This window comes from Phoca vitulina, unplaced genomic scaffold (assembly GCF_004348235.1).
Source record: "Phoca vitulina isolate PV1807 unplaced genomic scaffold, GSC_HSeal_1.0 scaffold27, whole genome shotgun sequence".
NCBI classification, from domain to species: Eukaryota; Metazoa; Chordata; class Mammalia; order Carnivora; family Phocidae; genus Phoca; species Phoca vitulina.
In genome coordinates this window covers 13027849-13044494 of record NW_022589730.1, presented here as the reverse complement: position 1 = coordinate 13044494, position 16646 = coordinate 13027849, and the positions used below count along the sequence as shown (strand labels likewise).

The 16646-nt window shown below is 35.5% G+C and overlaps 1 protein-coding gene and 1 pseudogene across 2 annotated transcripts in view; both read right to left on the bottom strand.

The window, feature by feature from the left end:
* Positions 1-735: 735 nt before the first annotated feature.
* VPS4B (vacuolar protein sorting 4 homolog B) overlaps positions 736-16646 on the bottom strand; it is a 31157-nt gene continuing 15246 nt past the window's right edge. Inside the window, exons 4-11 of the mRNA XM_032422729.1 lie at positions 15319-15386; positions 11962-12081; positions 9058-9214; positions 8529-8677; positions 7935-8016; positions 6340-6559; positions 2932-3072; positions 736-1083 (exon numbers count right to left, since the gene is read on the bottom strand). Of these exons, the coding sequence (XP_032278620.1) occupies positions 982-1083; positions 2932-3072; positions 6340-6559; positions 7935-8016; positions 8529-8677; positions 9058-9214; positions 11962-12081; positions 15319-15386 (1039 nt within the window). The 3' untranslated portion in view covers positions 736-981. The remainder of the gene's footprint in view (positions 1084-2931; positions 3073-6339; positions 6560-7934; positions 8017-8528; positions 8678-9057; positions 9215-11961; positions 12082-15318; positions 15387-16646) is intronic.
* Positions 3321-6333, bottom strand: LOC116643745 (annotated as a pseudogene). The gene has a single exon (XR_004301611.1). The product of XR_004301611.1 is annotated as an RWD domain-containing protein 4-like (transcript).

The following is a 16646-nucleotide window of genomic DNA, read 5'->3' as shown; positions in this document are numbered from 1 at the left end:
TTGGTAACATATATGTGGCAAGGACAAACTGTTCCCTGGACTTAAAAGGTAAAAGACAAGACCCTTGGTAGCCTATATTAAAAAAAAAAAAAAAAAAATTATATCTATATATATATATGTACACACACACCCACAAACTTCCCATAATTCAAAGGGAGGCCATTCCTTTTAGCAAAAGTTCCCTTATAGTATTTCATGACAGAATTATTTAAAAAGTATGTATTTATTTGCCATCTGTTTTGGTCAATCTTCCTACAAAAAGATACTGAAATAGACAATTTTCTTCTTCAAGACGAAGACAATACCAATTTAGAAAGTCTTTCTTTTGAGACTGCACAGTGAAAGGTATTATTTAATTATAGAAGCTTGTTGCTTTTAAAGAAATTATTGAAATCTACACAAAGAAAAATGTTAGCCTATCAAAAATCAATGAGACTTGGCTAGAACACAATTCAGAATCTTTCAAGCCCAATCACAGTGCTCTTTGCTGTTTTATTGCCCATTCCTGAGAATATTCTATTATTTAAAATTTTTTAATTAAGTAAATAAATTTTACATTGATGAGAATTATGCTTAAGAATTGTTTTTCAAAATATAAAATAAGCCCTATTTCATTTTGGTAAAAAAGAAAAAAAAAAGAAAAAGAAAAAAAGAAATGCTCTTTGCAAATACCATCAATTCTAAATACTGGTATCTCAATCAATGTTAGTCCTCTTCTTAACTGGGTAATTCCTATTTTTTGCCATTCATGTATCACTCGTTTCCTTATTATCCATTATTTTATAATTTTTGTTAACAGGAGCATTTAACTGGTAATGGAGCAAAAATACATATAAAATTAAAGGAACTCTGGAGTGAGATCTGTATTTCCCTGTGGTAAAAGAGTTTTACTGGAAATAATCTGAATGCCATCCAAGAAAGGCAAAAGTACCTACGAAATAAAGAACACACATGGTCAATGTCTTCCTCGTTGTCTTTGGTTTAGCCTTCTTGGCCAAAATCTTCTGTAAACTTCTTTAATTTCAACAAGTCATGTTCATTGACTGTGGGTTTTGTGTTAGACAGCGACCGTAACATGTCCGACTGTCAGGGAAAAAGAAGGGAGGAGTATTAGTAACAGATTTAATCAAGTAAAAATCACTGTATTATTATTAACTAGCTTCCCACCTGAGGTTAAATCTAAGTATTTGCAGTGTGCCCTAAGTTACCAACAATAAACTCTCTTATTCCTTCTGAAGGACAGCTTTGATCCTGCTCTTCCTTTGCACAGTAACTTCAAGCTGCTTGCCTAGTCCTGACCACAACTTCTGATGGCTCCTATTACCTGTCAGGAGTATAATAATCCTTTTAGCTTGCAGATCAAGGCCTTCCAAAATATGTCCCTGATCTCTTTTCTGGTCTTACCTGTTTTTTTCTTAAAACAAGAGAGTTCACCAAGTGCAGTTCAAAATGAATTTAGTCATTCACTTACAGAAGTTACTCACTTATACTTATGTGAAACACAACACCATTTAATTAAAACCAACTAATCAAAATTTTTTTTAAAATATTTTATTTATTTATTTAAGAGAGAAAGAGAGGGACAAGAGAGTACCAGTGGGAGGGAGGGTAGAGGGAGAGGGAGAAGCAGACTCCCCGCAAAGCAGGGAGCCCAAGATCGTGACCTGAGCCAAAGGCAGACACTTAACTGACCAAGACACCCAGGCGCCCCCAGAATTTTTAACTATTAATTAAAATTATGATCAAAATGGGAAGAAAATAGGCTAACATCAGGGATTCATTAAAAGATTAACTTCTGGGCTATGTCTCTTATAAAACAGTATGAAAAATGGTCAAAGAACAAAATCTTTATAAAAAATAACATAGTGGGGCACCTGAGTGGCTCAGTTGGTTGAGCGTCCGACTCTTGATTTCGGCTCAGGTCATGATCTCAGGGATCCCCATGATGGGTTCCACACTCAGCAGGGAGTCTGCTTGAGATTCTCTCTCTCCCTTTCCCCCAATCCCCACCCGCACTCACGCTTCTCTTTAAAATAAATAAGTAAATCTTAAAAAAAAAATAACATAGCAAGGACTGAAACAAGAAAGGGTTTCTGAATAACTTCTCGGAGAAGCATAATTAACACGTAAATATATCTATATACATACTATGTACTTATAGAGGTACGTGTATGTCTATAGGTCTACGTGTACATATCACATAAGTAAGTTTCTCCTCTGGAAGTTACTGTTAATTCTGACATAAAGCTCTTTGAAAATCTGTAACTGAAGCAGAAGATTTTTAAAAAACTGAGCGTGCACCAATAAGAAAACATAAAAATAATAAATGTAGCTCTTCATAGTAACCTTCCTATACCTTACAAAATGAGTCTTAAGAATTATAAATCCCTCCAATATAAACTATAGAAATGTAATTTTTTTTATCATAAAAATTTGGTTTCAGGACTTTTTTTTTTCAAGCACTACATTAAATTTTCTACAAAACTTGAAGAAGTAAAACAGAAAAACACCATTATGATTACTATGATAGATGCATTAAGGTTTCTGGATATTTTACAAAATCTTAGATTCAGAAAAGAAATTTCACCAATTCTACTTTTTGGTCAAGTCTTGACAATAATTTATGCCATATAAATAAGTATTCTGTTGATAGTATCCCAGCCATAAGACCTATAAAAGCTTAGAAACCTGTTTTTTGAAAAAAAAGCTTTTTCACTTAAAATTTAATTTTTCTTAAAGCCCAAGAAACTATTTTAAAGATAATTATTTTTTATATTTTAAGTTCAATTAACTTTACAACTTTTTGAGTAGTATTACATAAACATGCTTGATCATACTGATATTTTCTAGCTCATCTTATATAACTGAAAATGTTTATCTTTGTCTCACAAATGACAAACTGTAATGTTTCAAATTTTTAAAATGTCAAACCATGCAAACAATTGGCTCCAAAAGTTTATCCCCAGGAACGTCCATCCATGTCATTTCAATGGCACCAGGGTCACCAGGAGAACAGGGTGTTAGCAGGTCATCTATTATTTTGTTGGGATCATCTCGTGAAGGTCCGCGCACCTGGAATAAAAAGTAATCTGAAATATTTACGTGAACAAATTAAGATTTAGGCCATTATCAAGACATTTGAAAATGTACTACTCTGTATTTTGTTAAAATGTTTACTTCTAAAAATAAACATGAATATACAACAAAATGTAGTTATCTTTGGGTGACGGGATAGATTTTGTTTGGTTTTGATTTTTTTCCTGTTGCTTTCCTGTATTTTGAAATTTCCTATATTACTTACATGATCAAAGGAGAAAAGGAGTTAAAATTAAAAGAAAAAAAAAGAAACATCTGTGGTTAAGAGTTCTCTTTTCTCTAATGCCTATTAAATGGTCTTAGAGTCCACAAAAAAGGCATCCTCAATAAGTCTCTTAAGTTTTCTCTATTTTCCAAAACTAAGAAAGTTCTGTGATATTTGGAAGATTTATAAGTGTGAAATCACTGAATCTTTCTTTCTCAACAAAAATTCCCTCTTTAAAAATAAGTACAAAATTAAATGCTAAGTGTAATTTCAGTGCTTATTTTGAGATTCATAACTGATTTAAAATAAAATTTTAATAACACCCAGAGACAAAACTTTGTGACTTAGAGTCACATGCAAGTATTTTTTTTTAACATTTCACCTTTTATTAAGGCAAGTTTGTGAAAATAATTTAATACAACCAGATCTCTTCATGAACTTCCAGCTTAAAACGTTTTTTACGTAAGAAACATACAAAAGAATTCTGTTTTATAAAAAGCCACCTCAATACCAGAAAAGAGTAATGAAGGATTTTGAACCCAGTTTACTTCTTAAAGGATGTTCTTCCCTTGTCTTCAATTCCAAGTACTATTCATCATCTTTAGAGCCAGTTTTGCTTAAATGCTTCACCACATCAACCCAGTTCCATCCTCGAGGCAGTTCTCCTTTGTGATCTGTTTTATCTGCCAGCTTACGTTTCTGGGTTTTTGAAAGCTGTTCTTTTTTTTCTTTTTTCTTACTCGGTAGGGCTGTATTAGGGGTTTCAACGGAGATGATAACTGCTTATGGGTATCATAGAATTCACGGGCTGGTGATTCTCATGAACTGCTCCTTACTGTCCTTGGCATTTTCAAACAATGTGTAGGTCATGGCAGTCCCGAGATTGACCTCCACTTCTTCCTGTAACTTGGCTAATATGCTCTGCTTTACAGCAGATGATATGGTGTTGTTCAAAAAAGCGTTCATAGATATAATTGGAAGTGTTTGGGGTATGTTTCTGTCCAGGAAATCTCTATTAAGAAGGCTTTGGGATCACCATTTTCACCTATCCTGTATTGAAATGACACTGGACTTAATTCCCGGAAGCTTTCATCTCCTTCATAAACAGAACGTAGAGCTTCCAGTTCCATCTCTTGGTCCTCATTGGCACTCATTGCGCCGGTTGTGGGATGCCCCCTGGGAGGGTGTCTGTGACAACGAGAAAGCGAGAGCAGTGGCCCCGAGCCCGGGGCCTCCCCCTTCCGAGCCCTGGGCTGTGGGAGGCACACCCCTCACACAGGGGACGAGAGTCACGCGTGCCCCCGGCCTTCGGGGGTCTGTGGGCGGGGAGCCTGAGCACATGCAAGTATTTGATAGGTGGCAACAGATCGATGCTAAATTGGGGGCTGCTTTCACATTTAATATTTATTTGACAATGATCAATCTTAAATATTACGTCAGGATTAGGGCAGGTACAGAAAAATAAACATTCTAGCTTTACTTATTATGTGTATTTTATTGTCTGTCTTTCCCCACAAAAATTTCAGCTGCAGGGATTTTTGTGTTTGATTGTAGTACTTTCTGACTTATCTCTAGGCTCAGAGTAGTACTTTAGACATTTGATAAATAAACAAACAGGCAATCTTGTTCTTGCTAATTGAAATAATCAGCCTTAAGAATGGGAGTGAAAGATGAAGCCACTGAAATATCTACTAGCTGGTGATGCAGTTGGCCAGATGTTAACATTCGTTTGGCTGCTTCACCTTTATCCTCCTAAGAAGGACCCAGCTTCACGGTCACAGAAGCTGTCCCTGGCAGTCACGTGGAGAACCGAATGAAAAGTTCTGGGTAGGAAAGGACTGAGTTCCTAACAATCAATAGTTTCCAAATGCAAAGAGAATTTAAAAGAAAATACAATGGCTGGGACATAAACTTGACCCTGAGCCTCCTATATTTCTCCCAGTAATGAAGTGGCTGCAGAAGGAAAGGGCTATTTCCCGGGGCTACTCAAGTGCTTTACGAGAACTACTTCATTTCGTTTTCACAATTGTACTTTGAGGCAGTGCTATTGTCTCCTGTAGAGATGATACAAACAAGACTTAAATGGGTAATATAATTTGCTCAAGGAGATATAACAAGTAAATTGTGGAGTCAGGCTTTAAATTCGGGTTTTAATTCAAGCTCATCATTTTTTTAAAAACTTATTTCATTGTGGGACAAGACATACGTATGTAACTTAGTCATGATATATCAGTCTTGTCATATTGCTAGATTAAGTTTGCTAATCGTTTTTCAGGATTTTCACATCGATGTTTATGGTAATATTGCGTACTGCTGTCCTTAGCAACAGCGTTGGTACAAATTACCTACCCCACTGTTACTTAAATATCTTGGACATCCCAAGACCACAGTCTTTTTACAAAATGCTATATGCTCAACCCATTCATGCAGACAAAACAGTGCATGGGAAGCGGGGACTCAGATTCTGAAGTACATGTGACCTAGAGAAAAATCACACGTCTGTACCTCTCCGGTTGTACCTTGGCAAACCGCGTTAGCAGCCAAATCCCAGTTTAATCCTGTTAACATCTGAGTCTCAGATTAATGATCAACAGGTGGCAACAGGCACCTCTTGTAGAATTTTTGTGAGGAACAAATGAAATAGTGAGATATAGAATAGAACACAGTGAAAATTTAAATATTAGCTATTGGTATTTTTATTTTGTTAATGAGGTGTAAATGCACCAGCTTCGGCTTGAGGATATTCTAGTTACATCAGCGGTAACTACATATTTAAAGTTTCTATACTTATATCAAAATAATAAGTACTTCAAAAATCACTGCATAAAAAATTTTAAGATACATTAAGACTATTAATAATAGCTATTAATAAACTTTGTGGGAGAATGTATTTTCAAAGAAATGGAAATGTTTATTCTATAAACCCATTATTTATTATATAAAACAGAAACCTTCCTGAAATTCTTCGAAGACAAATCAATGATGGTCTCAAAACTTGACTTTTAAAGTATCTGAAAGGATGGAACAAAGCTCCTTACCTTTTTAAAATGAGTAGCTGACTGCACTTTTCTAACAGGCTGCATCAGCGCATCGCGCACAATGACACTTATGTCTGCCCCCGAATAGCCGTCTGTTTTCTTCCCGAGTTCTTGGAAGTCTGTTTTTGTGAGACTGTTCTGAGTGGTCCCCAAGTGCAGTTTAAACATCGCTGCTCGGGCCTGGGCCTCAGGCAAAGGAATATAAATTCGTTTCTCAAATCTTAAAATGAAAGAAATTTACATCAAAAATATTACTACATATATTTAATTTCAATTGAAAATTCAGATTTCTCAAGAAGAAACAAGATGCTCAGATATTCTCATTTACATAAAGCTAAGCTGACTAAGTTAAATGGGCCATTGTGTCAGAGTTAAACATGTATATTTACATTAAATAATGGGAAAATATCCAGAACACATTAGCAACTAACAAGTAAAACCAAAATAGCCAGAGAACCAGTTTGGAGTGATTTAATCTTTCTCACATGATTTTTGGGTTATTTTGGCCATAGTGTTTATAATGTCTAGAATTCACAACATGGTATGTCCCATAAGATTAGCTTCTCATAGAATCATACTCTGAACTCCTGATCCAGGGATTAATATGGTTAATCATATGAAATAAGAGAGGGCAAAATAATTCTCTAAATTTAAAACGGTAAAGCTACTCAAAATCTTATCTAATAAACATATGTTTATATGTTTATTATTATCTAATAATACACAAAATGTCCGCTTTATTATAATGGGTACATTCAGAATAAATAATTCTAATAGTTCATAAGTAAACACTGTTTTATTAACAGTAACTTTGCTTGCCTTCTCAGAATTTAAGCATTTGGGTAGGGAGGAAGCAACGAGGGAAAATTTAAGTGGCTGTGAAGACTTCGTTCTTTAGGTAACTCTCTGTGGCTATGAGAATCTTAAATTTCCATTATTTCTAGAGACGGGTTTAGAATTAGGCCATTTTCCAAAAATAACCAGCAGATCTCCTTTCTTAATACTGGATGGTAACCTAGCATCCTGGCAAACCATCAAGTGAATGGGATAAAAGTGGCAAGAACTGGTGCTAATTTTTACCATGCAAAATTCAATGAATGAAATAGGGAATGGTGTGCATGAAAAGTAACGAGTCCATATACCTTTCCTGTAGCTCAGGTTCAATATGTAATTTAAAAATTATAGACATAAACTTTTAATGAAAATATATCTTGGTTATCTATCATACTTTAACTTATATGATTGTCATTTTGCTAAAATTTTATGTGAAAGTTTCCCACTGAAATACCAAGCTACATTTGTACATGAAGCATCAGTGCCTTACACTAAGCTTAATTAGAACTAAAAGTAAGCATTAGGTAATATATTTTCCAATGTGAAAGATTCCATATACGAAAATCTCGTATCTTCAATACAGCGAGCAAGCAAGCAAGCAAATGCCTGCCTCTCCTCCCCCAGCGCAGGGGCAACAGGGTTGGAGTACAGCAAAAAAGTTCTGAAAAGCTGTCAGAATGCCTCTCCAACGAACAGAAAGGGCACTGTCACTGACTTGTTACATCTGCAGCGAGAATAAGATCTTCATTGCAGCATCATACCTTCTTCTAATGGCAGAATCCAGAACCCAGGGTATATTTGTCGCTCCCAGAACCAAAATGCCATCATTGTCTATACCAACACCTGCATCAAAATACGTGAGATTTTAAGTCATTTGTCATTCTAGTGCTCTTTTCAACCTCGTCTATATGTTCTGTTAAGAACGGGGTGTTTTAATGTTAGAGTGCCTCATACTGAGAGTCTCTCTCTGAAAAAACTGTATTTAATCAAATATCACATTATTCAAATATGATGCAAATATTTCCAAGAATCAAATTTGCTAGACTACGGACAAATACTATTCATATTCTTCTCAAAAGATTCCATTTGAGGTCTACACGTTCTTTTACCGATAGTGTTCCTGGTAGGTTATAAGTGAATATGCGCATCCCCTTACTGTTTATGCCAGAATCCTACAGATGACTACAACGGGGTGCAGACTTTGTGTGCGTGTGCAGGACAATCAGAATGAAACATGGCACAGTGAGAACACTGAGTCTGCTAAAATGGAGAAATTCCACTTGAATTTTTTCCATTATTATGATAATAGCAGTTATAAAATAAATAGAAACTATTTTAGAAGTCAGTACCCCTACCTTGCATTTGAACTAGGAACTCCGTCTTAATTCTACGGGCAGCTTCGCTTTCATTTTCACTTCTTGAGCCGCACAGAGAATCAATTTCATCAATGAAGATAATGGAAGGTTTACTCTCTCTAGCAAGTTGGAATAAGTTCTTAACTAGCCTAAAAATAAGTAAAAGCTTTCAGTTTCTTAAAAAAATAGTAAATGACACATGACTTAATGAAAAAAACTAAAATAGAATATATACAGCATTGTAAGAACTCTAAAGTCCAATCACGTTTTGGTCCAGAAAATAAGAATCCTACAATTAGATGATTCAGTTTATGATTTACTAACCTATACTATATGTAACGGCACATATGCTATCTTTTCCCTATGAAATGAATTTCAAACTAGGGACTGATCGGACACAGAAATGAATACTTATACCAGGTCACTTCTCTGAATGTCTATGAATGATATAAGCCTATTACTTTATAGACTGATATAATGATTACCAGGCAGAGAGAAACTAAAAAAAAAAAGTCAACTTACTACTTACTTTTCACTTTCACCTAGCCACTTTGAGACAAGGTCAGAGGAAGATACTGAAAAAAACGTGGAGTTGTTTGCTTCTGTTGCTACAGCTTTGGCTAAATAGGACTTTCCTGTTCCAGGTGGCCCAAATAACAGAATTCCCCTCCAAGGCGTTCTCTTGCCTAAAATTTGCATTAGAAAAATAACATGAGAATCTTAAGACTGTTAATTTCTGTTACCGGAGACATCATCCATACTGAAGAATACTGTGAAGAGGTTTTCACTCTACAGCTATCAGAATAAAAAAAATTTTTTTTAAATAAACTAAGGTAAGTATGTCTTAGAAGTAGCTCATTTAACTTTTTCTTTTTCTTTTTTTTTTTTTTTTAAAGATTTTATTTATTTATTTGACAGAGAGAGAGAGAACGAGAGAACACAAGCAGGGGGAGTGGGAGAGGGAGAAGCAGGCTTCCCACTGAGCAAGGAGCCTGATGTGGGACTCAATCCCAGGACCCTGGGATCATGACCTGAGCCGTAGGCAGACGCTTAACCGAATGAGTCACCCAAGCGCCCCTCTTATTTGCTTTTTCTAGGGAACACTTTGTCAAATGTGTTTACATAGATATAATCCTTCTAACAGGAAGTTCATTTACTTCACTCATTCATTCAACTACTATGTACTAAAAGCACAATGTATAGACTGAGAACCTTGAACACAAAAGGATCTCTGCCCTCCATGGGCTTATAGTCTAGTAAGGGCAGAATCGTTCAGTTAAAGGTACTTCCTGATTGTCTGCTGTGTGCAATAATCAATATCAGAATATTGTAGGATAAATGAGATCCACAGGGCAAGGGCAGCTGGAAACATTTTCTTTTAAATATTTATATTTCTTATAAATATTTGTGATTCTTTAATATTAAAATTATTAAATAGTCTTTTAAATATTTTGGAGGAATGAAACTAACACAGTCTGGTTGATCCCTCACAAAGTTCTATTCAATTCCTGATCCACAAGGAAGCGCAGGTTACTATTACGGAGAGCATATTCTTATTCAGGTGGTTGGGTAATGATGAGGAGACTCCCTGAAATCCTAGTTTTGCCAAAATATAACAAGTGAACAAATCAACTGTTTGTATTTCAATTTTCCTAATAAGAAATCACAACGCTGCCTAAAATAAAACAGACTGAGTTACATCTGGCAAAAAAATATCAAATATACATTTAAAAAATTTCTAGGTTCAAACTGTGGATGGGTACATGGTATCTACATAAGAATGACATGTAGATTACTAATGGCAGAACTAAATACTGTTGTATTTATTGTTATGAAAGCCTCAACTTTGACTTGAGTTCTATCTTCCTATTTTAAACGTCTGCAATTGTAAGTCAGTGTTCCCTTAAGTGCGGTATATATGACTGGTGGTATAGGAAGTGCTTTTCAGGTAGTATACAAATACTTTTTATTTAAATCATTTTTAAAATGTGTATTAGAAAAATACACATTTTTCTACTTAGAGTAGACACAAAGCAATCTTTTAAAATGATGCTACTACAGAAAAACAAGAAAGATGATTTATAAGTTCAAATATAGGCAAAACGATCTATGGTGTTAGGGGGAGTCAAGAGTGATCACCTTTGCAGAGGAAAGATCTGGCAGAGGGACCTGTGGGTTACTGGTATCATTTCTTGATCTGTGTGATGAGGATTACATAGATGTACCGACTTTCTGATAATTTGTGAAGCTGAACACTTTTAGGTTCCTGCTGGTCTCTGTATATTTATGCTGTACATTAAGAAAAATATGCTCTAAAAGTGAGTGATCTAAAGAAAAATATTGAAAAAATAATAATGGTACACGTATATGGAAATAATCATAAGGAAGATACATCCATGACTTGTGTTTGGAAAACACTGGTATAAGTAATAGAAAATGAGCTCACCCATACTTTTGTGCCTTTATAGGATCATGATATCAACCTTTACACTGTTAATTTCATCTTTCTGAAGTTAGGTTTTAAGTCATACCTTGCTTGGCGGACCCCGAGTGGCTCACAGGGTCTTTGCTCATCACTCCTCCACATGACATCACTTTCTGGACCTGTTCAGTCTGAGGCCAACAGCACAGATTTGCTCTCTCCATAAACCAGCACAGCCTGGTTCACGGTTACACCGTGGGTATGGCCACATCACCACACAGGCAGGCTAGCAGTCCCAAAAAGGACAATGTGAAGGAATGGCTCAGCACAGACAAATCAGCTGCTGCTAGAGCTGGAACTTCAACTATACCCGGATGGCTGTGTGAGCAATATTCTCCTCATGGTGAGAATGAGCTGTCCCTAGAGGATGGGTACTTCGTCTGAAAATGTTAAATAATTCTTGCTCTGCTTTTTAAGAAACGGGAAAAACTGATACAACTAGTACATGGCCACTGTAAAAACTTCAGATGAAAGTTCAAACCCATCGTCTTATCTTCTAGGCATAACATTGGAATTTTTGTCAATCTGTCTACATTTACTTCTCAACACACACATTTATTTCACAAATGTAGAGTCATACTACACGTTTATAGCTCGTGTTTTGATCTTTATATATATATGTGGACATTCTTTCATGTCAATTATAACATAGATCTAAATTTCTTAATGTAGACGTACCCTCTAATTGAACGAGTGCACAGTATTCTGCTGCGTGCTAGTGATTTACCCTTTACCCTACTGGTTGACATTTAGGTTTTTTGCAATATGTGTATACTGCAAATATGTGTATGAAATAAAGACCTTTGTGTAGAGGTATATCACTGCCTTATAACAGAATTTATTTAAGGTGCTAACTTATAATATGGTGACAAAAATTCACAATGCTCTACCTCATTCGTCAATGTTAATTTTAAAACAATCATCAGAAAATCTATATAACAGTCATCTCACCTGTAAAAAGATGAGGGAATTTAATAGGCAATATCACAGCCTCTTTAAGTGCCTCTTTGGCTCCTTCGAGACCAGCAACATCACTCCATTTCACATTTGGTCGCTCTATAACAATGGCACCTACAAGAGAAGTACATCATCTTTAAATTAAGTACTATTCCATCAAACGTAGAAGACAACATGAAATAATGACATTCAAGAAATACATTATAAAATTGTCTGAAAAAGTTTTATCTATTAAAAACCCTCTTGAAACTGTGCGATTAGGAAGTAGCTGTTGGGGCAGAGTCAGAAGCTGTCAGAAAGCTGGGCTGGGTGACTGGCTAACCTAGGGTAGGTCACTTAACTTTCCGATTTCCGCTTCCTCACCATGAAATGAAAAGAATACTGTCTGCCCAAACTACTTAAGATGGGTTAGTGGAGGGATCAAATGACATAATGAATATTAGAGTGTCTGGAAAAGCACCAAGCATTACATCAAATGGTTACAATGTTTGAATGCACTGATTCTGAAGTATTAAAAATACCTGTTCAATGGGGGCTGATCTACTACTTTTTTCTTAACAAAAATACCCAGTGATCTAATGCTCTCCTTAAGCACCAAAAGGAAAAGATACTTAAGAACTTAGACACACAGACAGACAGACAGATGGATAGATAAATAGTAGGGAGAATGGGAGGGAGGGGATGATGGAGGAGAGAGAGACAATGTGCTCCTGGAGATCTGCAATACTTTCCTGAGATTTGCCAAATTTTCTTTGGGGCCTCTAAATAGACCTACTTACAATTTTTGCACATTAAAAAGTTATTGAAATGATTTAGTTATCTAAATGATTTAGTTTTTCAATACAATATATTCAGAAGCCCCAGCAATTGTTGTAGTGAGTCTATAAAGGTTTCTTCTAATATAGCTTACTGGCAAAAGTTTTGAATTCTCTTTTATCAAAACCTTTTCCAAAAGCTGGTTCTAAGGTGATATGGAGTTGTTTTAAGTAGAGCAAAACATCACCACTTACACAATTCACTGATTACCAATGAAGTTAGTTTTATGGGTATTTCTTCTTGCTTTTTACAAAACATCATTTATTATTATAAGAGTAGTTATATTACACAACCTACTTATGAAAATCTTTAGCTATAGATTAAAATTAAATGAAACCATAAATACTTCCTGCATTCTAAAAGTTCACAGTAAGTATAAACTAAAGCCGATTCACTTCTTTTCTATGTTCCATTCAGCTTAGTAACCCTACGTGAGGAAATATTTACATTATCTGATAGGATTTTGTGATAGTTAAAAAAAAAAAAGTAAATTTACTTTCTATATCAGCAGCATCTGGTAAACTAAAGTTTTTTCTAAGTATGAATTTTCTAATTATGCCAAAGCTTATCTTCACATATAACTAATACTTTTCAAAGTTTAAAAGTCACTTTGGAATGTTTAGTGACACAAGATTATTCACATAAAAGCAATATTAATAAAAGTAGTAATTAAAAAGGGGAGAGGGATTATTGGGAATAAAAGCCAAATGATATGTTTCCAATTATATAAATTTATCCAGTCTTTGATTACACTCATGTTATTAAACCTCAAAAGTCACTGAGCATCAAAACAGCTAACAAAAAACTCAAATCATAAATTCTTCAATTTTAACAATCAAATACTACACTTAAAGTCATACCTTAAAACAGAAGTAAAAGATTTAAAATACTCTTTCAGAAAAAAAGAAGAAAGGTTCAAAAAAGGATATTATACAGTGAAATCAATGAGCAAACTATTAAATAAAAGATGGAAAAAAGGACTCTGACATATGAAAGGCTAGGACTCCTTTCATATTCCACTTCATCCTGAAATTCCAAATAAATTTCCTCATTTAAGTATTTTCAGCATTTGTATTTTTATACATCTCTGGTTCTTATCATTACTGATTTTAAAGAAAAATTCCCTATTAAAAACGGGCTTGTATCTTTTCCAAAACTAAAGATACACTCCAGTTTTTACTTTGTGGGGGAGAGAGGGAAACAAAACCAAAAGGACAGGAAAAAAACACCTTTTGCCTTACAACCGAATTAAGGCCACTTGGCACAGACCGCTGGGTTGTCCAGCAAAACTGAGTACGAAGCGTGTGCCCACACGCTCCAGGCAGTGGTGGGGTGGCAGCAGAAACTCAGCTTTTCCTTTTGGACTTTATCCACCTTTGAAGTTCTCATTTATAAATTATCCTCACTAACTGTAGTGCTTTCCAGATATTAACCTTATAGTATTCTCCTATATATCCCAGTGGGACTGGTAAAACAAAAAATAGAATAAAAATGAAGAGACTAGTTGGTACAGCAAGATTAAAGGACTAGCCAAGCTAGATATATTCACCATTCACTAACCCAGGCTGTGCCTCTACAATGGAAATCCTTCCCAGTTATGCATTCTATTTGGCAAAATTCAAATGAACAAAATACATAAAATCAACTCAAAAAGTCATCAACTAACATCAAAAAACAATCAAATCTCAGTACAAAGCCAGCAATTAAACAGGTGCCAAACATAGACACATACAGCTACTACTGTTTACTGGGCCCTAAAATTTGCTGGATGTAACACTGGCAGTTTTTACACGGTCAGAACCTTCTAACTGCCCAGAAAAGAAGGTATTAGTAACTTCCATTTTAGAGCTGGGGTCTTCTACTCTGAGAGGTTCGGAAACCTGCCCAAGATCAGACCACTTTTCTGCAGCGGGCCCTGGAAGGGACTCCAGATCTGAATGGAACCAAAATCCATGCCTCTCATCATGTCACTATACTACACGCACAGGAGAATGAAAGACTTTGAGTTCTGGAAGGTAAAAACAGAAAGCTGGAAGAGATAAATGTAAATGGCGACACTGAAATATTATAAAACACAGACGAGAAAGGTCTGGAAACATGAAATAAACCATCAATGAATCAGCTACAGCAATAGCAATAAAAGTCAAGTGTGAGTCCCAATTCATTCTGTTCCTCTGACAATTTGGAAATTTTAATACTGTCAGATTTTATAATGTGGCTAGTAGTGTAAATGCTACCTTCTCTAAAAGGGGGCAAATAAGACAAAATGAAAAAGAGTAAGTTGACTGACAGGTTTTTTAAGGCACATATAAAACCAAACAATATTTTTACTACATGGGAAAAACCAACCTAGTAGAGACCCTATACAGCAAGTCCTATGAAAACTGACAAAGTCAGCATGTGACCACTGGGAACCAAAGCCAGTTCTTGAACCTCATTTGAATACAGAGGGGAAAAAACAATTCAAATAGACAATTCACTATAAGGTTTTTAAAAAAATAAGATAGTAAATTTAAAAATGAAATCTAAAGCAACCTTGAAGTTGATTCTGTAGTTTCTTTTTTTCAGGATCATCAGATTCTCCTTCCCCATCACTGTCATTCCTAATAAAAAGAATTTAATATATTCAAATGATCACTCATTGCTATCAAAATAAGGCAAAAATGAAGGAATAATTCATCTGAAATCTGTAACTTAAGTGGCAAAATAAGACATTCACATTAAAAGTTATGCTTATTTTATTACTTTTAAGAGTATATTAAATAAAATAGTAAGCAGGCATATTACCCATCAATATGGAATCATGAACAGGAAAGGAGCAAAAAGACCAGAATGAAGTCAGGAACCAGCTCCAAATTCCCACGACATACCTATGTATGTACAAATTCATAAACGTATGCCCACACACCTCATTCCACAAAAGACTTAAGATGAGTTACAGGAGTGTTGTGAATAACATAAAAACACCAAACCAGGCAAACTATGTATCAGAACGAGAAGCCATAACCAGGAGAGAAAAACCCAGAATATTAATTATTTAAGGTATAAAGGTCTATAATCCTTACTCTGGGGGTTCCAGAGAATAGATGAAGCTATTGATGAAATGAATTGAAATGAACTGAGACCAAAAGACAAGTAAATCAACCCAGATATCTCATATCTGAGAACTTATTCTGAAAAAATAATTTAAAAGGCGTTCAAATATTTGACGACAAGGAAAATCATGCCCACAGTTCCCAAAAGGGAAAAATTAGAAATAAAGTATGTTCAGTTATGGGGATAGACTACGTTGCATATGATAGACTACGCTACCATCTTTAAAAATGATGTTGTAGAAATAGTTTACTGAGATGTTTATAATACAACGTTGAATGAAAAAGTGATAAGTAAAAAATATGGCATTACATCATTTTTTACACAGAACATATAAAGGGAGATTTAAAAGCTTGACAGATTTTCCCCCAAAATGGGATTGGCTTGTTCATCATAGGAGAGTGGGGTTATGGGTTGGGCAGAGACTGCCAACTGATTCACTTGATATTCACTCCGACCTTCTTCTACCAGGCTTTCTTCTACCATGAAGATTGTACTTACAAAAAGTTGCCCTTTCCGGACTTCCCTGCAGCTAGGGCCCCACACCAGACCAAAGTTCCTCCAAGAAGGTGGAGGCAGGAACTGAGGTGGCAGCTGCATGCGAGGAGACCATCCCTTTGAGCGAAAGCCCTGGTGTGCTGTGGGACCTGTGGCAGACGTCCTACTGGCCCCTGCCTGGCATCAGAAGGCCTTGACACGGTGTTGGCAGCAGCGGGATCCCTACCAGAACCACCCTGGTGGAGGCGGCCATTTCTCCTAACGATATGGAA